Below are 24496 nucleotides of genomic sequence, written 5' to 3'. Positions count from 1 at the left end.
ATCAAGGACCTTTAGCCATCACAGATGGGGTGCCTTTTCTACTTTTACAGCTACGGTATAAGCCGCCTGCCACCCTATCAGACTTATTTACTACACTTAAAAGTAAATCTATACAAAATTCATAAATGCTTTACTGTCCCCTATCTATTATTTCTACCTCTTTTAGAGCCTTGTTCAGGAGAGTCCCTTATAGGCCCTTTTCTAGGACTATAATTTGCACCCTGAATTTACACGTTTTATGTAAGCTTCTCTATTTCAGTCTCTGCCACAGAGTCAAAGCAAAAGAACGACGGATACCTCTGTGCGTCTAAAGCGGAAAGCATGTGGGTGGAAGAAAAAGAGGCAGGAGCCTCCTCCTTTGTCTCCCTCTGTCAGAAGTAAAGGAGCATGGGGGATTACATGAAAAGGCTCTGATGCAGACACCTGTGCACACAGGACAAGCCTCCGTGTCACACGTGGACGCCCGAGTGTTCGCATCGCTTCCTCTCACCTGTTTTCTGTGGGCCCACCACCATGAATTTAGGCAACCTGTCGCACGTTTTCTCCTTGGACCAGATGTCTTTGTGCCGTTTGTCGTCACATGGGTTCTGCAAAGGGCGCAGAGAAAGAGTGATTAGAGGGCGAGCATGTCGAGAACAAACATGCCAGGAAAGCTACGTTCAGTGAGGAGAAACTGCTATATAGAGCAGAAGAATGAATGGTCTGTTGAACCATTCCTGGCTTTGAAGACACCACAAATCCATATAAGCTGTAAATACCTCCTCAAACATTACCACAAAGGAGTCAGAAGGCAGTAACAGCTTTCCGACTTTTGTTTCCTGCGATAAACTTAATGGATCCCTGAATCAAAGCAGACAACGAGCAAGAACAAACACAACCTACTTTATCTATTCCTATTTTCTTCCTTGTTCTATGCGCACCACAATATTGCACCTCTTCTCAGATTTACGTACAAAAGGACTCGTTTTTTTCAGTAAACAAACCGAACGCAGAGCAGAAAAAGAAAGCACAGGTCCATACATGCACGTGGCATGTACCCCATGCAAACACACCTGCCAGAGCGGGCTCCTTTGTTCAGGAAAAAGCTGAAAGTACTTGTGTGCGAGCTGAAGAGGCGGGAGCGTGTGGAGCTTCAGGTTGGTCCAAGAGCGAAGGAAGGACGCCAGGTGGACGAACGTGTAGAGACCCAGTCGATCGTTGCCATAGTTGGAGAGGTGGGTCATGAAAATGCTGATCTGGAGTGGAGAAAGAAACAAAAATGGAACAAAGTCAAAGGGATGGCTCAGAATTTAGAAAAAAAATTTTAATTGAAGTTCTGGAAAGTTTTCATCATTAGTACAGTGGTTCCCTTATAAACGCAACACGTGCATGTCAGCGTCACAGGCAAACCGAAGGATGTACGTTAATGACTCTCCAGCCTCTTCTTCATGGCTATGCCAGGTGGCTCCCAATGTTTTGGGACGTGTTAAAAATTCTCTGGGACCAGCGTCCCTCGTCTGGAAAGCGATACATTTACTGATCAACATGACCTAAGCTTAGCTACACTATGCAGACTCTCAGTTTGCACTTTTATGAAGGTCCAGACATTTAAATATCCCCTCTAACGCGTCCCCTGGCTAAAAATAGCTGTCTGGCCTGTCTGTTAGCCACCCTTCGCTTTGAGGATTTATTCCCCTTTCTTCAATGTCTCTGTCATATGACATCATCTGTGCCGTTTTATTCGAAATAAACAGCTGGATAATACATTTTGCCCAATGTATTACTTCGCAATGAAAACAGTTAGATAGTCTGCATTGCTAATTCTTTGTGGGATACCTAAAGAGACTAGTGTCACTGTGCAAATGAGGGAGTGACCAATAGAGGAAAAGCTTGAGTCTAACCCCAGAAGAGTGAAAACTGGGATTACAGCTAAGGGAACTATGACAGAGCTAGTGTCTGTATATAAACAGATTGTTTCCAAGTATGTGAGCTCAGTTGGTTGCGTCCAGAGCAGTTCAGCTGTCTACCGAGCATCAACGTCTCCTATCAGCTTGCTTATGTTAGGCGAGATTTCACATTAAGTTTCAGCCCGACGTACACAGTTTCAAGTGCAAAAAAGAAGGGGGGTAAAAAAAAAAGGTAAACAGATAAAATGACACTGATGCATTCAGCGCTCTTTGTAGATAAAGCTGAGGAGGCACCGCCATGCTCCTCGGAGGCACTGGGAGATGGGAGAGATGCGGATACACGCGGGACAGTGTGTCAGAGTGTGTTTGCGGTGGTTAAAGCGTGTGAGGAGAGGAAGGAGACACTCGGAGTGAGCGGAGGAGCGATGGTGTGTCGGTCCGGGCTATCTGTCCACGCCTCACTGCTTTTATAGGCTGATCAAAGAGACAAGCTAAGGTAGCTGTTACAGACAAATGCACACACACACACACACACACTCATGTCATGCTCCTTTTTGTTCACTGAGGTCTGGAAACATCTTTAGATAAAACGTTAACATCAGCCATTAGGATATCAATTATTTGTTGGAGCTAATGATGGTGTCTGGATACGCTCGAGTTATTGCGTGTCAGTCTATAATGTCCTTTGATGTAAAAAGGACCCAGTCCCTCCGCCGCACGCATACACGCACGTACGCGTGCTAGTCTCATCACACGTACTTATATTTCATTTCATGTTTGTTGATTCGAGTTAAAGTCATCCAGAACGCATCATTCTGTTTCGAGAAATGTACGAGACAATGTCTGTCAGGCCAGTATGCAAATCAAGTCGTCGGTGCAACAGGAGGGATATTTCCCTCTCGCTTTTCTGTAGAGCAAATCTGACCCAACGCCGCAAGGGCAACCAGATCCGCCATGTTTGCCTAAACTGCCTGGACACGACACCCGAAACAACAAAGAAATGAACGCGAGCACATGACAACTCCTTCAGACATACATGTGCGAATAAAATAATTAGACTTTCATATCAGAATATCAAATATCAGAATATGGATAAATTCTTTACACACAAATGCTTTATTTCTTCTCACTTTAGGGTCAAACCTTATAGCTGCTGATAAGTGCGGCAGATAACAAAAAATTACACAAGCCACGGGGGTAGCTGCAGTTTTGAGATGATTGTGACTCAAAGCCCATTCAAGTGTTTGTGGGAGAGTCCCTAGGTGTGGACTGCAGCTGGAGTGAGTGCTTCAAATGCCACCACAGATGTGTCCCCGATAAGGGCCACTACTGCTTGCATGCCTTGTGTTAAGCCAGGCCTGAAACAACGTCAATGCGTCGTGCATCGGAGAAAAAAAGGACTGGGCAGTTGCTCAGTAATCCAAAGTCTCTTCTAAAAAGTCTGCATTGTGTTTGGAAATCAAGCCCCAAAATTTGCAAGTGCAGAGGTACAGATTTCAGGCTGCTTGAGGTCCAGTGTAAAGTTTCCACAGTGAGCGATTCATGCAGTGATTCATGCACAAAGAGCCACAACCAAGTACTGAGTGAAATACTTTTCAGTAGATTTCAGTTTATCTTTTTTTTCTGGTTTAATATAAAATTCTCATTTGATCTTTTTTTTTTTATTAGCTGTAAACCATAATGATTAAAATTAACTGAAGCAAACAAGTGACGATACATCATTCTTTGTGTAATGAGTCTATAGAACATATGAGGGTGAGCCTCTTTAGGGTTCTCTGTAGATACAGAGCGACACACTGTCGGAGCTTGATAGATCAGCATCCGGCTGACCTGGAAAGCTACTGGGAATACTGATCGCCGGTGAATGCTGACGGAAGGAACGAGGATCAGCGAGCGAGCAAGCGAGAGAGAGAGAGCGAGACACAGCGGGAGGGCGAGCTGATGCATGCATGCCGCCTTTTTAGTGTTTTTCGAGGAGAGAAAGAGCAGAGGATTTAATGTTGGAGCGCAGATGCACGTTTGAGCAAATGTTTATGCATCTGTGCATTGGCGTGTGCCGCAGCGGTTTGTGGACCCGTCACAGCCTTTTCCTATAGATTTTGGGCTCGCAGGGCAAACGAGCAGTGTAGCATTCAGGCTTTTGCCAGGCTTGTATCAATGTGGCTGATGTAAGAGCAGGATCATGGAGCCACTGCTGGGGAGACGCCAAAACACTCAGGCAGGACCATTTTGATAAACACGGCAGAAGAAAAAAGCAAAAAAAGATCCACCTGGCCCTCACCACCGGTGAATTTCACATAAAAAAAAAAACAAGCCCTCCTATCACAAGATTTCAGACACAAGTCACTTAGAATATCTAGTCAAATTATGATGAAGAAGTGATATTTAGCAGCGCCTATCCAATAAAGGTGGGCTGGGCGTGTACGCAGACCAGCGTCGCTAAAAAGAAAGCCCCCGTTTTTGTTTTGTGCCTTTTTTTTTTTGGAAAGGAAACAGGGTGATCAAAAAGTGATTTATGTTCCCTTCAAACCCACTCAAAGCCTATGATGTCTGACTCTGCAGGCTGTGTGGAAACAGGTTGCTCTGTGTGGTTGTGTGTGGGGTGTTTTGCAGGTGCTTTACAGTTAGGACAAAGAGACGGAGAAAGAGGGGGGGGGGGGGGGGGGAGAGAGGTTCGGCTATGGCGGCACATGGACGCATTCATCATGAGGCCCCGAGAACTGGCAGCCAAATTAAACAAAGGGGGGAAAAGAGGAGATGATTTGTGTCTGTAATTGAAGAGCTGCGGAAAAGAAAAGAAGAAAAAAATAACAGAAGTACAGAGCAAGGGAGTGTGAAGGTGACAAAAAAGAGAATAACCTTGACAGGTGAGTCTAAATTAAAAAAAAGAAGAAGTAAAAAGCCACTTGAGAGGGCATTAATCTCCCAACGAGGTAAAAACTCCAAGCCCCCGGTGGAAGAACTTGCTGTGGCTAAGAATTCAATTAACTGAACTATCTAAACCTTTTCTCGGCGTTTCTTCCAACGCTGGATTGCTTTGGGCCCCATGTGCGCCTTTAATGAAAAGGGAACTACTTCAACACACAACTGGACTCGAATCTTACCTTAGACTGGCAGCGCATTGAAACACATAAACACGACCTCTCAGCTTATCGCTTTGAATCTTTTTTTTTTCTTTTTCTCCTCGTCTTTTCTTCTCATTGCTACTGCGCAGCTTTGTTTCCCTGCTCCTCTTTCATCAGTTTGATGTCTTGCTCTCACTTTCTAGTCTGCTCCAAAAAGTCGCTTCATGGTTTTTTTTCTTTTTTTTTTTTTCTTCCCCTCCTCTTCCAGATCTCACGCTGACCTAGATGCCCTAATGAAACATGTCAGCCCGACATGGAGTGATGTTCTTCAAAGTACATGCATGCAAGAACACGCACGAGCAGGCAGAAACTCAGGCACTCGTAGCGTGTCTTGCGGGATTAAAAGAACATGTGATCTTGTATTTGAGTTTGTGACATATTCTAATCTCTATTAATAGGATTGCATTTTGGAAGTTATTACTTGATTTTTGTTCATGTCTGCATGTCCGTCCTTCCCTTGTGCCTCCCTGTCTGCCTGTCCCTCTCTCTAGATCCACTGATTTAAGCAGACGCAGGTTTAATATCCTCTACTTACAAACGGCATCCTACAGCCATATGGAGATATGCAGATGTACGTGTATTGCCCCGGCATTGCCCTTCTATGCATCTGATACTGTAGCAAACATAATTTGATCTCCAGGTAAGTCAAGCTGGCAAAAATGTTTTGGGGGCATGTCTAACAGGTTTATGGCATGAGCGTGCGGGGATGCCATATGTCCCCACACCTTGCTGCAACTGCTGCAGAATCTATGCGCATACTACTCAAATGTGGCAGCACTGATATGATAACAACTGGGGTTGTGCCGATACATTGATCCATATTTATATATCGATTTAATGATTAACAATCCAAATAAATCCATCAAAAAATATAATTTAGAATGCTATTTGTAAGATGCATCTTTATTTTGAAAGTCACAAGGAATAAAACTATAGTGAACTATTATTCTTATTCTTATAGTGTATATATTTTTTATAATTAGAAGAATACTGTTTTTGATTTAAATACCTGCTATGTGTGAGAGCTTAGAAACAATCATATTTATTTTTTTGTGAGTTTATACCGGTGTAAATAATAGTGCTAGATGGGCAGGTGATATTGAATCATATCGCTCGCAGACGTTTGAATTGAGTTTAATGGAAATCGAATTGCGACAGACTTTGTGATGTTGGCAAACATTGCATCGTCATCAAAAATAAGTAAATAAATCAATATAACATTGCATCGTGATAAAGCTGGTGAGTTACACCCCTAATAACAAGGTTACTTAATTACATGTTAGATTGTTCAGATGCTCTGATTAACATAGATGAAGATTTGTTTGTCTCGGCATGCAGAATGATGAAATTAGCTGACGGAAGGAGAGTTGAACTTATTTTCCGATTACTTTATCTAAGAGTTAATTGACCCCCTTTTGGACTCTCAAGACATCATATTCTGTCCAGATGCAGTAGAACAGTTTCAATTTTACACACATCAGCAATATACAAACTAGGGATGCATTATTAACGATACACATGCTTGCTATACATGCATTTCACAAGCATTTCATGATTTTTTTTTTTTTTTATTCAACATATGTACATTTCCGTGGCAAGACAGCAGTCAGTGAGAAATCTTTCTTCTTTAAGGGACAAAATATTTCCAGCTATGCTAGCATGGGTACACTTTTGTGTTAACCTACTAAAAACATTAAATACGGGTTGATAATGTTGGTGTTTATTGATCTGTTCAATATGAAAACAAATGTGGCACCCCAAAATGGAAAAAAAAAAGATTTGTACAGGTAAACTGAATGGGTCAAAGAATCCACTGTACCACTGTACTGATGATAGACAACCAAATGTAACTTTTCTGACTGCAGCACTATATTCTAGAAATTTGGAAGATTGTTTGCTTTGCATTTTAATCTCCCTGCAAAAGAAGAGCCATCGGTGAAAAAGCAGTACGGTAGCGGTTAACCTACACTCACCAGCTGAACACACAGATGCAAAACAGGAATGCACGTTGGAAACGCGTTTGCTTTGTGAAACAGTAGCTCCTAAAATCGCCTTAGAAAGTAGAACATAGCTTGATGTAATGAACTGAGAGTAATTGTCTTCAAATCATCCTTCAGGTAAATGCAAACACAAGAAAAGACAGTTGAAAGAATGCTATTTATTTTTTTTTATCCTGAAGCTCAACTGTTTAAACTGGCTTATTTCTCGCAGCTATTCGGGTTTTTTTTTTTTTGTTTTTTTTTGTCATGTTGAGTAACTTTTGCACTCTTGCATGTCTGATTGCCTCCTGCCTGCCACTGTCACCTCACTGTTCATTCCAGCAGCTGAAGCCGGTTTCCCCAGTAATGGCCACTTAGTTCTGCATACATTTCATCCTGATTAAATTGTTATTGCTACTCAAAAGACAACTACTTATCTCAACTCCCCAATTCTGTCTCATTTTTTGGTCATTTCCCCCTATCCTCTAAACCCCGCGGTGACTTTTTTCCCCCGCTTTCCCTCTCACAGTCCGTCTCAGTCTCTTTGTCTCGCCGGCAGACCAGCGTCCGAGCGTGAAAACCTCAAATGATTTTTAAGGACACGCATTTCTGCCTGTTGCCGTCGCTTTCGGTTGGGCCAGCTTTTCTCCGCTTTACCGTCACTTCGTGTTGTCTGCCCAGTTTTTGTATTGCAGATTATTGTGTGCATCTTTGTTTTTGGGAGAGCTCGGATGTGTTGATGAGCTGCCAAAGCCTTCAGTTGCGATCAGCGGGGCTCCAGAGAACGGAGAGGGAAGAAGTGAAAATGAGACAAAAAGAGGTGTGGAAAGATTCCCACATGTGTGAGCAAAGTCAACATGCAGAGGTTGGCAACTGCTAAGATGACAAGGGGGAGGAGGAGAACATGGGAGCAAAACAGAAGACACCCTGAGCAGTGACAATAACAGTGACGCACGCTGAGGGTGAGAAGTGGTTTAAAACACAGGAGAGGGGGAGATTGTGCTGATATTTGGTCTTTGGCTAATAAGCTCAGTGGTAGAGCTAAGCGGAACTAAATGTCAGGCCTGATATATGTCTAAAGCTCTGCTTATGCCAACTATACACACACGTTTACAAAGCACACACACGCACCCTTGTTTAATGTACGTAGTGAGGACCGTGCCTTGACTTCCATAGACTTCCATTCATCTTTAAGCCTTTCTATAGCTTAACTCTAACCTTTACCGGTTTATACCTAACCCTGAGCCTTACCTAAAACCTAATCGACACCTTAGTCCTAAACCCAACCTCGAGCCCAGAAAAAAACAGCGAGGGTCTTTCTTCGGTCCTCACTTTACATCAAAGGGCTCGCTTTACTAGTAAAATGAGCAAAAAATGCTCTCGCTCAGCTGCCAAGTACAAGAACACACACACACTCTGTGCTTTCAGTCCACAACAATATTCTCTATTGTGTGTTTGTGCATCTCTGTCTGCGCGTGTGTCTGGGGGCTATATGTGCATCATTTCCTCCCTGTATGTGTCTGGATTCTCAAGTGACACAAGATGCCGTGACCTGAAAATTAAATCTCAATCTGTCTGCCACCTTCTCACCCGGCTCCCCCCCGCCTCTCTCCCCCCTCTCTCCCCCCCTGCTCCCCGTCTCCTCCGGCTCTCCTCTCCTCTCTCACCCTCCTCCTGACCATTTATCGGGGAATGACTTGTGCCCTTTTGGCTGTTTGCAGAGTCCAATCGATCGCCGAGTGTACTGTGTACTGTACGCAACAGCCGAGCTCGGTGACAGCGCTGCACGAAAATCTTCACAGTCGCACGCGCTTGCATATGCACAAGCATCCACGCACTTTGGTTGCTGTCGGTGGCTAACTGCCACCAAATGTCCAATGTGATTTAGAGCCTTTCGACAGGAAGTGGCAATGTTACTGATGGGCAGATCATCAAACAAAAGGAAACACCCAGGGGGACTTAGGCAGCGAGCTACAGAGCACTATTGATTAGGCACAAAGTGTGCACACTAATTAAGCCTTTGTGTCTGCAAATTGAAACATTGCACTAAGACACTAACATGAATCATCACTGTGCCTGTACGTGTGCACCGTGCATGCGTTTGAGTCGGGGCAGACAGTTCTCATTTAGGGAAAGAAATACTCTTTGGTTCGTTAGTTGTTTTATTGATGATACAAAGGTGTCTCTTGGGGTCATTTGTTACAGCCCTAAGGGAGACGGACAATAGATCAGAAAAGTGAGAGAGGCAACACGAGTGTAAATCCTTCACCCAAGTTTTTTTAAGCTAGAGTTGAGATGGCATTATCAATCTTATAAAGCACTAGTTGCGCCTTGACTTATTATCCTATCCTATCCTAAGCAGTCTTATTAATATTCTTATAATCTTAGAAAGGTACCAGTGTCACAGCAACCACCACTTTTCCTACAATTTTTTATGCAATATTTAATATTATTTTTAATGCTACCACACTAACATTTTTAAAACTAGGCAACAAATTTCAAGCCCACACAACTGGACTTGAAATGGCAGTTGTCTATATATATAATATATAGATTATATATATTATCTCTACCACAAATGCACATCACAAGAAAAGAATGGACGTGGCTTGAATTGGGCGACTGTGGCTTGATGGGCTGAGTAGTTGTCTGGCAACCAGAAGGTTGTGGGTTTGATTCCAGCTTCCCTTTGCCACATGTCAATGCCCCCTTGGGCAAGGCACTTAACCCCAAGTTGCCTACCGAGCTGTGTCTTGGTGTATAAATGTGTGTGCGTTAGTGAGAGCGACAAGGTGAATGTGGCTATAGTGTACAGTGCTTTGGGTGGTCAGCATGACTGGAAAAGCGCTATATAAGTTCAGTTTATTTACCATTTACGTGTCCCCCCATATTCATAGCGATCCCGATCCGTCCCCCACACTGCGCGTACATAAGGCGATAATCGACATCGGCCGCAAAACCAACAATTAAAGCTGCGTTAGACGTGCGTTGATTGCAGCACTGTCAACAGGATCCGCTCTTCTTGTGCTCCCAATGCAGAGGACACAAATATGGTCAGGGATCACTTTATCATGACACCTGAATGCATTAAGAACTGACTCTGGCTCTCCAACTCAGAAAGTCGGATTCATCTCAGCAGCCCGACATAGATTCATGCTGCCTGCTTCTCATGTAAGTTAAATGTTTATGTGTACATCTGTAATGCTGAGAGGCACTGGAAGCACTCGACTTTGAGGTTATGTTGTTCTGAGCTCTGTAGATTCAAGTTCTTGTGTAAAGAAAAAATAAAAACAAGCAAAAAAAAAAACAAAACATCAAGACGACTCTAAGCCTGTGTTCGTTGGGGGGGAAGTTTTAATCAATAGATGAGGAAAATAAAGAAATAAAAACGGATGGGGTTGTTCACAATTTTCAGCCTTTTCGGCCCATTTCGGAGCAGCCTAATCCTTTGGTTCTGTGAAGTTGCTTTGGCCGGTTTTTTACAGCTGCTGTTCCGGACACAGCACAAGCAAGAAGGCCATCCCCACCAATCCCCGCATGTTCAAAAAGGTCCCACATAAAATCAGAATGAAAGTAGCTGTGTCGTGTTATTTTGATCAGTTTCAACAACACATAACTGTTCTGAAAAACTGCTTAGCTAAGTGCTGAAGTTCCCTCAGAAAACGAGACTTCCGAAACACAGTGGTTGCTTTGTGATTGGTGCGTTCAATGCAATGGGAAGTTTTACAACTAGTCCATAGATGTCACAAAACACAGCATGTGATTGTGGGAGGTATAGTGACAGAAAAGTTATTCATATATTTTATATACTTTTTATTTATTTTTTGGTATGTTTTCTACATAGTAGACAGGGTTTGATGCATTACAATTCTGAAAATTGTGAATGACCCTCAAGTAGGCTATCCTGTTGCCTTTCCCAGATGTGAAAGATGATCGTTTTGTAATAAAATTTAACTTAATTACAGCACTTTTGAAAACAACTTCTGTTGGCTAAAGTGCTGCAAACAAAAGTGACACATTACGACAATAATATGTTAAAAACATAAAAAATAAAAACTTTACAAAAATAAATGAAACCATAACTTAACTCGCGTGGTGCATTAAAAAGCAGTGAGTACAAAAGAATAGCAACTACCAAGTTTACATCTGAATCAGCTCTGAGGTTTTACAGAGAAGAGTTCTACTGTACTCTACTGTACCCTAGAGTAGATCTGCAAATTACAAACAATAAAACATCTGGAAAACTCCCCCCTGACCCTCATCGCAAATGTTGCACCAGTTTACAAATATCCTTATATGTTTATTATGATGCTCATTTGATACCTAGAAGCAGTTTTAGTTGAGCAATGAATCTTTTATTTAATTCTGCATTTTGTGCTGTAAACTATCTTTAAAAACAGTGTCCCAAAATATAAGTCTATTTCTAAAGATTCAGTGATGGTCTTGGTGGGCCCACTCTTTGTCTTGGTCTTGGAAGAACCAGTATTGACTCCATCGCTAATATACACACACACAGTATATTGCCAAAAGTATTTGATCACCCATTTGATCACCCATCCAAATAACACCCATGGCCACTTCCATGTCAATATTCTTCTGTTACTTTCAACATGCATTCGAACTTTGGCTCACACTTCCAGGCTGAAGAGAATAAGGTGACATAATTGCTAAAAGTTTAGTATCCCTACAACTGGCCTCACTTACCTTAACAATACATAACAACTAGCCTCCCTATCCAAGCTTTCGCTGACAAGAAAAACATAAATTACCCTCCTTTAAGTTTTTTTTTTTCACCTTGCAAGCACGGGCAACATTACTTTTAATGTATCATTAGAAAACTGTTATTGCCAGTCGGGGAGATGTAACACCCCTTTGTGTGCAAGAGATCCTTTGTCCAAAGAGAGAGCTACACAATACAAAGCAATTAGGGAATTCTTTAGAGCTGGATAAAAAGTAATTTCTCTTTTCTTCAACTAGTAAGCGTGAAAGGAAACCTCAAGTATTTTTCTGCCAATATCTATTAGGATCTTTTTTTTAAACAGGCAAGACCTTCTTCTCATACGAAGAAAAAGGAGGGAGAGAGAGGGGAGAGAGAAAAGAACAAAATAAAAGAAAGACTACTTAGTAAATAAAAACTTTAAAAAAAAATGCAAGAAAGAGAGAAAACCTGAGGAAGTGAGGAAAATAATGAGACACAAATAAAGGAGAAAGCATGATAAAAATGTGACAGAAAAAGAAACAAAGGGGAAAAAGAGCTGGGAAACAAAAAGAAGGACAGACAGAGACAAATTGGTGCAGAGATAGAAGAAAGAGCCAGACTTGGGTATTGTAGGAAGCTGCACTTGACTTTATGATGTCGGCAGAGTTCTGACAGCTCCTCTGGTTCAGCACTCCCTTACCTGACACTTCAATACAGCTTACTGCCGCTCTATGAGCAACTTTGTGTGTGTGTGTGTGTTTGTGCATGTGTGGTTCAAGGCAGAGAGAAACAGAGACGGTGAGGGATAATGTTTAGGGGGACACTTTCTTTGAATATCCACGCGCGCCTTGAACCGTGCGCGCGAGCGAGCGAGCCCTTGCAAGCGTGCGCGTGCGAATGTTTCTTTTTCTTCTTCTTCTTTTTTTTTTTTTTTTCCCCCACTCCCACCCAAAACCTAATTCTGTTCCTTAATTCAAAGCAGAGTCAAGTTGAGCTGACATACACAGCAGGGGTAAGTGAGAGGTGGAAAACCTGTGTGTGTGTGTGTGTATGTGTACGGATGTATGTGACAGCAACCCCCCTGTGGCGAGACCTAATTTAAAGTGGAGAGATGAACACAGATTCAAAAGTGAGAAGCTGCCCATGACAGGAGAAGAGACAGACAGACAAATGATGCCAAGAAGTGAGTCTGATCACAACCGGTGGAAATTGCAGTTAGAGTTAAAGCAGTAAAGCCTGGTGGTTCTTCTCTGAGGCCAATAAATCAAAAAATAAAAAATAAAAATGTTATCAGTCTGTGTAAATGCTTGTGTTTGGCTGCGTGCAAGCTTTCGCTGACTCACAGGGTTGAGTAGCACCGTAAGAAACAGCTCTCCCCCATGGATGCTTTTGTCCAGTTCCTTAGGTCCACCAGGATACTCCTTATAGTAGATGGTGTGAGTAAACAAGCCACACGTCTGACGAGGCAGCACCTTGACACACACACACACACAGAGACATGCAGGCAAAGGAGCTATTAAAGCTTTTCACATCTTCAAAATGAAGATAAATAAATTAAGAAGGACTCAACTAAAGTACAGTTAACAGGTACAAAATTCAGTGAACGGACACAGCTTCAAAAACCAAAAAGTGGCAGCACGCACTCTTCGCAATGGTCCGAAAAAGTGTTTATCCGTTGTCATTTGTTTTCGGAGGAGATGAAGACAGTCTTCGATGGCTGTATGTAAGAAAATAGTTTGTTATGAGAGAAAAAAAAAACAAAACAATAAGACCAAGTCATGAGGAGGCAATGACCTAAGCTGCTGACCAAGAAATGATGCGCAGAATGTGGTCTGCTCGAAAGCGCTCAGAGTTAGCGCTGACCCGCATGAAACAAGAACATCCAGGGTTACGATGCATCTTTCCTGTCAAAATTCCATAGATTTCATAAACTTAAAATCCCAGTGGTTCTGACCGCTTTTGCCTCTCTAATACAAAAGTTCACTGTGACATTATACGATGTGGATGTTTATATAAAAATACACAATGATTTTATATATAATGATGCCGGTGTGTGTTCTTGTATTTCCAGCTGAGCGAGATAATTTTTCCTAATTTTAATAGTAAAGTGAGGACTTTGATGTAAATTAAGGACCTTTTTTTTGGTCCTCGCTTTTTTTCTGGGCTAGGGATTATGTTTAGCTTTAAGGTGTCAATTAGGTTTAGGTTAGGCCATTTTATCTATACTGGTAAGTATAGATAAATTGGCAAGCAAGATCATCAATTAGATGTCAGCTAATTCAGTCCTAATTTCCTATAGTATTAAGCAGCAGAAAAGGAAATAACTGCAAAGGTCACATAGCACTATATGTACATGATGCTACCAGATTCTCATTTTCAAACTCAACATTTCCTAAGTGACATCATGCGGTTTTATTAGTCCTCGTTATGCTATTCTTATGACCCCCTTGAGAACCACTAGACTCTTTATGCTTACTCTACACTGGTGTTCACGTTTACATCAGTAGTCCAAGGGAACTATAAAAAAACACCCTTATGTTTCAAAGAGCTCCCCTTTACTGTGACAAAGAAAAAGAAAAATCAACATCATGAAATAATTCACGACTCAAACCGCTTGTTGTGTGGGAATCTTTAGCTAAATAAAAAAATATAAAGTAAAAATATTAACGATAATAGCATCAGATGGCTTATGTAAGGGCGAAAGAATTAGATGAGACACAAATCAATGTGGTTCCCCTTGAATTAATAGTTATTTTGTAATGTAAAAGACAGCAGGGCTGGTTAGGGACATTTCTACTAGGTTGTTTGTTGCAGCATAAGGCAATGGTGTAATTAACAATGGCTCACTTTCATTTAGGTGTTGCAGTTTCAGGATCTTGGCTGAAAGCATGTGGACTTGCACCCACTTAAACAGAAGAAGCCATTATTCGCTGTTATTAGCTCTACCTTTGCTTTGCCCATAATGGCCTGCCGACATGCCTGTTGTGACAAAAGAGCTGCAAAGAGCCCCATTGACTTTGGACAAGAAGGCGTCTAACACCTAACAACACCTGGCTTTTGACTTCAGCGGGGATAAAGTACAATATGCATTCCTGCTTGCAAAATGTGAGTAAAAAAAAAAAGGCCCGGTGTTGACTTTGTAATCTCTGCAGCTTTTGCAGTATAATGCTGTCATGAACATCATCTATCAAGTGATCAATGAAGGCTTGTCGCTTTAATCTGCCACTTCAACCACTCTTTGACGTTAAAACATAAACATTTCATCCGTCTCAGTTCTGGTGGTATTCAAACCTTGCCAAGGCTAAAATAAAGCAATAGCTGTAGCATCTGTCATGTCTTAAAAGGGTCAGATTTGGTCATTAAAAAAGTAAAACAAGAGTTTAAAAAATGGTATTGTGATAACATCAATTATCATGTCACTATGAAAAGAAGGCTGCAAAAATGAAACCGTTTTATGATCATCGTGAGAACATGCAGTATATTGTATGCATGAAGGTCCTAGGCATTCATGTATTTATACTATATGTATTAAATGCAATGAGAGATCTATACAGGCTCAAATCCTTGAGTTGGTAATTTTGCCTTGATAAAAACAGTAGGTGGCAGCAGTGGTGATTCAAGATCAAAGGAGAATGCTAACATTAGTGAGGATAAAATAAGGCCCAAAAAGAAGTTAAATGAAAAAAACGTGTTATAAAACAGAAACGGATTCCCTGTAAATGGAAGGGAAATTTCTGCAAGTATGGAGATGCAATTTATGACCAACAGTGGTCATCTGTATGTCACGTTCTGGTTTATGTTTAAGGTATTTTGCCCTCCTTCCTTAGGTTCTCTGGTTGCTTTGAGTTTTGTCTTGTCTAGGTTCTTGTTTACTGTTAGTTTATCCTGTTTTGTCATCAGTTTTAGTCTTAGCTTTATTTTCTGTTTTAGGTTTGTACTTCAGGGTTGTTTTGTTCTTTATTAGATCGTGTGTGTGTAGTTTGTTTCTGTCCACTTGTCTTGTCAGCTATTTATATTTGTCTATCTGTTCTTGTTTTGAGCCTCAGCACTGATGTCTGGTCTAATTACTTATTCTGCACACCTGCCTAACTCCACCCCTGCTGCAATCACTTCTCACCGGTTTCACCTGCTTCCACCTCCATATAAACTGTTGAGACCAGACATCAGTGCCAGGTCGTCTGTTTGAGTATGGGTGAGTCTCCTGCTGCAAGTTTCTGTTTATTGGTTTAATTTTGGATTTTTGATCCTTTGTCCCCAGAGATCTGAGCCACCCTGTTTCTGTCTGTTCCTGCCTTGTCTGCCCAACTGGACTGTTTGTTTCTCTGCCCTTTTTGGTTTTTGGATTTTGTTAATAGATATTATTTTCTTCTTCAGACTCGCCCTCGATTTCAGCTCCAGTGCCGGCTCACCGCAGCTTTAAAGCACAGCCTCCAGTGCCGGCTCCCAGCAACTCAAAGACTCAGCCTCCGGTGCCTGCTCCCCGCAGCTTTAAGGCACCGCCTCCAGTGCCAGCTCCACGTAGCTTTAGCGCACCGTCTCCAGTGCCAGCTCCACGTAGCTTTAGCGCACCGTCTCCAGTGCCAGCTCCACGTAGCTTTAGCGCACCGTCTCCAGTGCCAGCTCCACGTAGCTTTAGCGCACCGTCTCCAGTGCCAGCTCCACGTAGCTTTAGCGCACCGTCTCCAGTGCCAGCTCCACGTAGCTTTAGCGCACCGTCTCCAGTGCCAGCTCCCCGTAGCTTTAAGGCACCGTCTCCAGTGCCAGCTCCCCGTAGCTTTAAGGCACCGTCTCCAGTGCCAGCTCCCCGTAGCTTTAAGGCACCGTCTCCAGTGCCGGCTCCCCGTAGCTTTAAGGCACCGTCTCCAGTGCCAGCTCCTCGCAGCTTTAAGGCACCGTCTCCAGTGCCAGCTCCTCGCAGCTTTAAGGCACCGTCTCCAGTGCCAGCTCCTCGCAGCTTTAAGGCACCGTCTCCAGTGCCAGCTCCTCGCAGCTTTAAGGCACCGTCTCCAGTGCCAGCTCCTCGCAGCTTTAAAGCACTCCTGCCCGTAGCCATTAGCCAGGCGCCGCCGCCCGTAGCCATTAGCCAGGCGCCGCCGCCCGTAGCCATTAGCCAGGCGCCGCCGCCCGTAGCCATTAGCCAGGCGCCGCCGCCCGTAGCCATTAGCCAGGCGCCTCCGCCCGTAGCCATTAGCCAGGCTCTCTCCTTAGTCGCCTGTAGCCAGGCGCCCCCCTCAGCCTGTAATTTGGCGCCTCCTGTAGCCTTTAGTCCGGCGCCAGGGTCTGTTTTCTCCCTCTCCAGGCGAAGGCCTCCGAGGGCTCTGCTCCGCCGAAGGCCTCCGAAAGTCCTGCTCCGCTGCCTTCGTCCGGGACGCCCGCCGGAGAACCAGACACGCCGGGGCCGTCGTCCGGGACGCCCGCCGGAGAACCAGACACGCCGGGGCCGTCGTCCGGGACGCCCGCCGGAGAACCTGACTCGTCGGGGCCGTCGTTCAGGATGCCCATCAGACTCTTTGTTTTTTGTTTTTCGACTTTCGCCCGGTTTGGGTTGTTTTTGTTTTGACTCTGGCCCTCCGTCCAGTACCTCCCTCCACCCACCCGGTCTAGTCTGTCTTGTTTTAGGGCGTCTGGAATCCGCCCTAAGGGAGGGGCTCTGTCACGTTCTGGTTTATGTTTAAGGTATTTTGCCCTCCTTCCTTAGGTTCTCTGGTTGCTTTGAGTTTTGTCTTGTCTAGGTTCTTGTTTACTGTTAGTTTATCCTGTTTTGTCATCAGTTTTAGTCTTAGCTTTATTTTCTGTTTTAGGTTTGTACTTCAGGGTTGTTTTGTTCTTTATTAGATCGTGTGTGTGTAGTTTGTTTCTGTCCACTTGTCTTGTCAGCTATTTATATTTGTCTATCTGTTCTTGTTTTGAGCCTCAGCACTGATGTCTGGTCTAATTACTTATTCTGCACACCTGCCTAACTCCACCCCTGCTGCAATCACTTCTCACCGGTTTCACCTGCTTCCACCTCCATATAAACTGTTGAGACCAGACATCAGTGCCAGGTCGTCTGTTTGAGTATGGGTGAGTCTCCTGCTGCAAGTTTCTGTTTATTGGTTTAATTTTGGATTTTTGATCCTTTGTCCCCAGAGATCTGAGCCACCCTGTTTCTGTCTGTTCCTGCCTTGTCTGCCCAACTGGACTGTTTGTTTCTCTGCCCTTTTTGGTTTTTGGATTTTGTTAATAAATATTATTTTACTGAACCTCTGCTGGCCTGGCTGAATTCTGGGTCCTCTGCTCTGATTCATGACACTGTAATGTTAAAAATAAAAATATTTCTGAATAAATAGGATATATTTTGTAATTTCAACAGTGAGCCAGCTCCCTTTATTTAATCACCCACTATTAGGGTGCTGTAAGTGTTAAATGTACAATAGTGACACCAATATCTTGTGAAAAATAATAAAAACCTTCCACAGCAAAAATAAAAAATACAGATTTACTACATTCATCAAATTTAACTTTAAACAAAGGACACTATGATGCACCTAACAACTTAACCATTAATTTAGCTGTGTAGAATTTGTCAGAAATAGTAAGGTTACATTTTACTAAAACAATGTTTAAGGGTAATAACAACATGCATCTAGAGTTTGTCCAGTTCTATCAAGAGAAATTTAGTTAAAAACTTAGATGATTCATGGTTTTACAATGGTAAAGACCAGAACATACCTTTTAAATTCATGGTCCACTCTATAGGAGGCTGGACATTTAGCATAATTGAGATATTGCACCCCTGTTACTTATCTTATTCTTCTTGGCAAGATACCAAACTGAATAAACTTAGCAAATAAATAAATAAAATTAAAAATAGCTATTTAGACCATTGATATTATTTGCATAAGTGCATTTAAAAAAAAAAAAAAAAAAAAAAACATAACAAAGAGTACATTGTAATCCATTCAGGAGACTTGAGCCCTGGATCCTGAAGATTGCTTCATTGAATCTCCACAAAGAAAAATAAAAAAATACAGCACAAGAGTAATCTCCTTTTAAAGCTTTAATGGTATACTGTGGCACTGGTTTCATCCATTTCTTAGCTGCACTTTTATGATATTTGGGTGACTTGCTGTTTACCAAAGGAGATGATACCAAATTGCTTTTAATCCCGTCTCAGGAAAGGAACAGATTTCTCCCAAGGCAATAAAAAAAAACATCCAAATACAGCACTATGTCCTGCGTGAGCTGCATGCTCTGCCCCACCAGTCAAAAGGGAATCAAAGATCGCTCCTATCGCAACAGCAAATTTCATCCATTTTTGACATTATCACACACGTGAATAATTTAGATCACTAGTAAAGCATTCGTAGATGGAATGCTAGGTGGGGTCTTCCCGCAAAAGGAAACAGTTCTAAAGTATGTTGTTGTAAGCAATGCCATAAAACGCCTAAAAACACAAGGACACCTAAACAACTATGAAGAAGTAATGGGGTGCTGGTTAGAAGCATTTGGCAGCGTGTGAATTAAAAGCCTTTTTATTAGTTAATTAATAAAGGAAAGAAGAAGCGACAAACAGAAGAGAGACAAACATCTTTATAGCAAACTCCTCGCGGACCACTTCTCCATGTGAAATAGAGTAAAGGCTGGAAGCGCAGATATTGGTTTATCCATAAAACGTGCTCTCTCTCTCTCTCTCTCTCTCTCTCTCTCTCTCTCTCTCTCTCTCTGACTCACTCACTCACACACAGACACACACATACATACACACACACACACACACACACGCGCGCGAGAGGGAGAGAGATAAGGACAAGAGAGAAGGCCACCATTGCCACAGACACTCAGCACTATTTCACCAAACCAATTATCCACAGAGCCATAGCTCAAATTGATATAGTACATTTTAAAAAGAAATACACATACGTGCGCGTGCATACACACACACGCACGCACGCACACACACACACATCAGAGCTCCATATCTCAGTCTGATTTGTTCTGATACTGTAGGTCCAGTGGGTGGCTCTCAATCTGCTGAGAGAGACGCACAAACACCAATTTTACCGCCTTAAGACAACTTCCTGTCCTCCTCTGAGCAAACAAAGATGGAGCGCGCAGGGGAGGAGAAAGAGATTAATGGGTAGGAATGGCCGGGAAAATTGGGCGTGAAAAATGTGAAAGGTGAGGAAAGTGGGTAGAGTGCTGTTGATGCTCAAAGTTATCTTCCAAGAGGGCAAGAGGCTGTGAGTGATCAAAATCAGAGATAAAAGCCTGGACAGCACATTGACTTTTTTTAATTTATATCGTTATTTTTCTCCAGACAGTAGATTACCTTTTGACATAGTGTGTCACGTAACCTTTTGCCCTTACAAACTCTTATTATTGTGTACAGTTCCCCTCACTCACACGAGTTTTTGTACAACTTTTTTTCCAAATGTAAGTTTATTTCAAAAAGCAACATGTTTGTGTTTTTAAATGGTTTTCTTAGTACTTTACTGAGTTTTTTTATGTGAATCAAACCACATTAGAAAGATCAACTTTTACTTGGGTGGTTCTTCTAGACTGTGTTCTTGGCCCTTTTCTTTCCATACTTCATGTACTCTGCAGCGGATTTTAAGTTGCTGTACTGTTGCCTATAATCAACAACATGCTGGTGATATCCACCTATGTCGTTTTTTTAACAAATTTCCCAATAGTTTAAAATCTGTGGAAATTCACTAAAGAACAGAGTGGATCGGAGAGGCTCTAAGAATCTTGAGGCTCTGAATGTGGCGGTTTCTCTTTAAAGCTGTCTTGATCTTGTCATTACCAAAAAGTCTTGTTTTAAAAGCACAAAAACAATTTAATTAAGCATATTCAACACTTATTTGATGTGCTTATTATTTAATTACACATAACATTATATTTGGAATAATATGTTTTGATTTCTTTGCTTATGTGGGTTACTGATATCTGCGATGAATTTCCTTTCATTCTGATTAGAAATGTATTTACTGAGACATTGATATGTTCAATACTTTATTTTTCAAACATATTCCTTGGTTAGACTTTGTGTATGGTAATGATTGTTTATAAATAGACCTTGTTTGCTAAAGGTTTGCTTACCAGTTGTTAGGTAACATAGTGATGTTCCATGGCTGTAGTTGGCTGTGGCAAAAAACAGACACGCTACCTACAACCACAAATGAGCTGTGACATTTGTTAATATTGAGTCCCCTAAAGACTAAAAGTTAAATAGCAAGGGGGTGGCAGTGGGTGCGGCTGCCCTGGGCCCACGGTTATGAAGAGGCCCACGCTGCACACCGCCAGACTGATGGCGAAGAAAAAAAAGTAAAATTCAAAATTCGGTCTAAGGCTGGTTCACATGGCAGGATAATTTGCCCCAATTTTGCCCCGATCTTCCGACATAGAGTCTCTGTTCACGCTGTCTCCACTGATTTAACCAATAACGCCTTTTCTTTTTGTTATGTTTTCTATGTTAAAATTAGTCTACAAACTATCACCATTGTTCTTCCTCGTCGTCCATGTTTATTTACTCTGAACTCACGTTTAATCTTGAGAGGTTTGTCAAGATTTCCCGACGTCTGACATCTGAATGATCCGCTTGTGTGTGGTGTGTTGTGCTTGCCGTCTGACTGGACACCACATGCTGTACGAGCAAACCTGTTTTATCTACAATTTCTCCACGACGACCACCACCACCACCACCAAAAAAAATAATAATCACTGCATTACGCATTTTAGGAAGCTGATGGATGCTGAGAGCTGCATGGGTGTGAGCGTAGGTGCACCTGGGGCTTGGAGAGTGGCCTTTCAGCACCTGAGAGGGAGGTAAAGCCAGTCTCCCCTGCAGGTTATAGCAGAATGCAATGCTCGGAGTCTAAAGCAGCATATTGGCCAGTCATCATCAATGGCCAGGAAATATTTGAGCCCTAAAACCAAGTTTCCTTCTAATTCTCCCCCACAAGGTCTTCCAACCATGCCATTGCATCCACCGTGCAGCATTACGCACGAGGATTTGGCCATTTACAGCAGTTAAAGTATTGCCTCACACCTTTTCACAATAATCTGTTCATCACGTCACCCTGGTGATCATTGGGAGATGCGATGTTACAATACCCCGATAAAATGGTGTGTGGACTTTTAAGATTTAAGCTGGCTTATGGACTTTTTTTATTTGAACGGTCGTTCTGTATAGTTATGTGTCACCAGTGCCAGCATGGTTAATACCGCAGTTGTGAACGCTTATGATGAAGTCAGTCTACGATTAAAGTCTGATATGGAGTGAAATTGAAGTTTAAAAGGAATCACGAGGCAGTTTGACTGCGATTCACCACTTTACCATCTGCGTTGCCAATTTCCCCGTCTCTATTTTTTCATTTATTTTTATAGGTCCCAACTTTTACGTGGAAAGTGACATACGCATGTTTCGGGCCCCATTTTGTGCGTACACAAACTATATAAATAAGAAACGAGATCCGAAAACAAGTGAAATAGGCAAAAAGCTTTAAAGGTACCACACTTCAAGTACCTGCCCCCTCTGTAATGTGACACCGGCTCCACACCTGCCTGCGCCCGACACATTTTGAAAGATGCCACCAAAGTGTGCGCTTCCAAGAGACACACTGGTTGCGACCGGTCTCAAGCAATACCAGGTTGTAAAAGGTTACTTCCTAAAACCACCAAAAGTCTTCTGTCTTACCATGCCATTGGTTTAAACTTCTTTTAGTAGGATGGCAGAAAAACAATTTAAGGGCTCAGTTCAGTTGCATTAGTCGGCTGACAAAAGGTCTCTACACTTTTCCCTTACTTAGATGAAAGACAAAATTTGTCTGTTTGGAAATATTTCCAGCTGCGAAAAACAGGGACATTCATGGCATGAAAGTGCCACGGCTGTCACTCTTATTAAGGCAATCTTGTTTTTAAAACAAAAAAGACTTGAATGTCGCTGGGAATACAGTAGATGCTGCAGATCGGTGTCTTTAATTAATAACAGTTGGTCTTCGATCACGCAGAGCTGCAGCTTTACTGCAAGGCATTACAGCGTGTTAGGCTCGGTCTGGCATTATTTACAAGTTATTTATTATTTAAGCGAACTGGTATTATGATATGTCTACTGCTATACTGTCGGTAGACGACGCCATGACTGTTTATATCTGTTCATCGCGCCTAGCTCTGGATTCTATCCAGCCTCAAAAAGATCTATCAAAGCACTATCAAGATGGAGGCTTGGTGTAGATACCTTTATCTTACTATGATCAAACGTTTTTTGTTCTTTTTTTTTATATGAAGAGTATATAACGTGGCTATATACTTTTAAGATCAAGCAGAAGGCTTTCAGTAAAACCAGTTCTGACCGTTCCAGTTCAGATTGGAGAGCGTTCCAAGCAGAGGGGGCAGAAAAACTGAAAGCTGTCCTTCCCGTTTTAGTTCGAACACAAGGTGCAGAGCAATACAAAAGGTCACTTGATCGTAAAGCATAATGTCTTTCACTTCTCTGAAAGAAAGTGTAAAAATAAGTAGAAGCCAAACTATTAAGAGCTTTGTAATCCAGAATTCCTGCAGGGTGTATATTGTTTTACATTCAAGAAAGGCGTGCCAGCACCGGCCTACTGTTCGTAGTGGTGCGTGAAGCAGCTACAACCAGGGATAAATCCGACAGCAAAGTGGTACTCAGGAGTCAAGGACCGTGGGCAACTTGTTGAAGCACACATATACACAACATCACTATATTCAAGTGCAAGCAGAAGAGGGTCTGTAATCAGATGAGAAACATGACTTGTTTCTGTAACAGAAATCGAGCTTCACCCTTAATTTGGAGATCAAATGTTTAAAATTAATTTTACAAGAAAGCTCAGCATCAGTAATCAATACTTATAACCGGTGACTATTAATCGATTTAGATTCAGCGAGTCAGGTAGATTTTAGGCTGTCTGAGGCTGATGACAACCAGTTGGGTTTTAAAGCCCCCCACTAACACAAACAGACCAGAGGTTAACCCTGAGTACACAAAAGTCATTTAGAGCCTCACTGTAGACTGAGGGAGGCCTATAAAAGCCCATGACTGTAAGGGACTGTCTCTGCCAAAATTAAAGCTTCAGTGCTAAAAATGTAAAACTGTTTGCTAACAAAGAAGAGGAGAGTCACATGAAACTTGTTTTTTTATATAGCTGGATACACTAGCACTTTTCTCAGGACCATCACAGTGGAAACTATTGTACCCGTTGATAGCAATATCATGAGCTTAGGCCATGTAGGATAACAGATATCAGAATCAGTTGTCTGTACCAACATTTTTTACTTGAGCCATTTTAGGAAGAAGGCTCCGGACATTTACATATAAGATGCCCAGGCCTGACCTGGCTTTGAAATGATCAAGGTTCTTCAGAGAGGGGTCTGGGTTAGTCTGAAGATTGCCAGATAGTAAAAGAAGAAGAAGGATAAAACATTTTTCTTTTACGTTAAAAGTTACCAGGTCAATGAGTGAATTTGTATGTGTATAAAAAACTGCCCGGTAAGGCAGACATATATACAGGAGGAGGAAGAGTTACATGAATTAATCCTGGCCGACAGCGCGACAACTGTGGGTGTAGGGCCAGTTTATCAACAGCCAATGACCAGGTGCAGGTCCTTGACCAGGAAGGGCCAAAAGGTGAATGGGGGACACGGCTTTGTACCCCACCACCACTGATTAGACCCCTATGGAGCAAATGAGAATATAAGGAGTAGTGTAAAAATAAGTTTCAGTATTACTGTCTGGGGCTACATAGAGCAGGAAAGTGAAACAATGAGACATTTGGAACAAAGCTAACGGCTAACGGCTAACGG

At 42.3% G+C, this 24496-nt stretch overlaps 1 protein-coding gene across 3 annotated transcripts in view; it reads right to left on the bottom strand.

Annotated features, from left to right (window-relative positions):
- The window catches only part of ndst3 (N-deacetylase/N-sulfotransferase (heparan glucosaminyl) 3), a 73234-nt gene that overhangs the window by 17501 nt on the left and 31237 nt on the right, over window positions 1-24496 (bottom strand). For all 3 annotated transcript variants that reach the window (XM_036136988.1, XM_012877699.3, XM_036136987.1), the window contains 3 exons: window positions 13033-13161; window positions 1053-1235; window positions 491-587 (listed from right to left, as the gene is read on the bottom strand). In XM_036136988.1, the coding sequence (XP_035992881.1) occupies window positions 491-587; window positions 1053-1235; window positions 13033-13161 (409 nt within the window). The remainder of the gene's footprint in view (window positions 1-490; window positions 588-1052; window positions 1236-13032; window positions 13162-24496) is intronic.

This window comes from Fundulus heteroclitus, chromosome 5 (assembly GCF_011125445.2).
Source record: "Fundulus heteroclitus isolate FHET01 chromosome 5, MU-UCD_Fhet_4.1, whole genome shotgun sequence".
Lineage (NCBI taxonomy): Eukaryota > Metazoa > Chordata > Actinopteri > Cyprinodontiformes > Fundulidae > Fundulus > Fundulus heteroclitus.
Note: the sequence above shows the minus strand (reverse complement) of the source record. Positions and strands in the feature narration are given on the sequence as shown.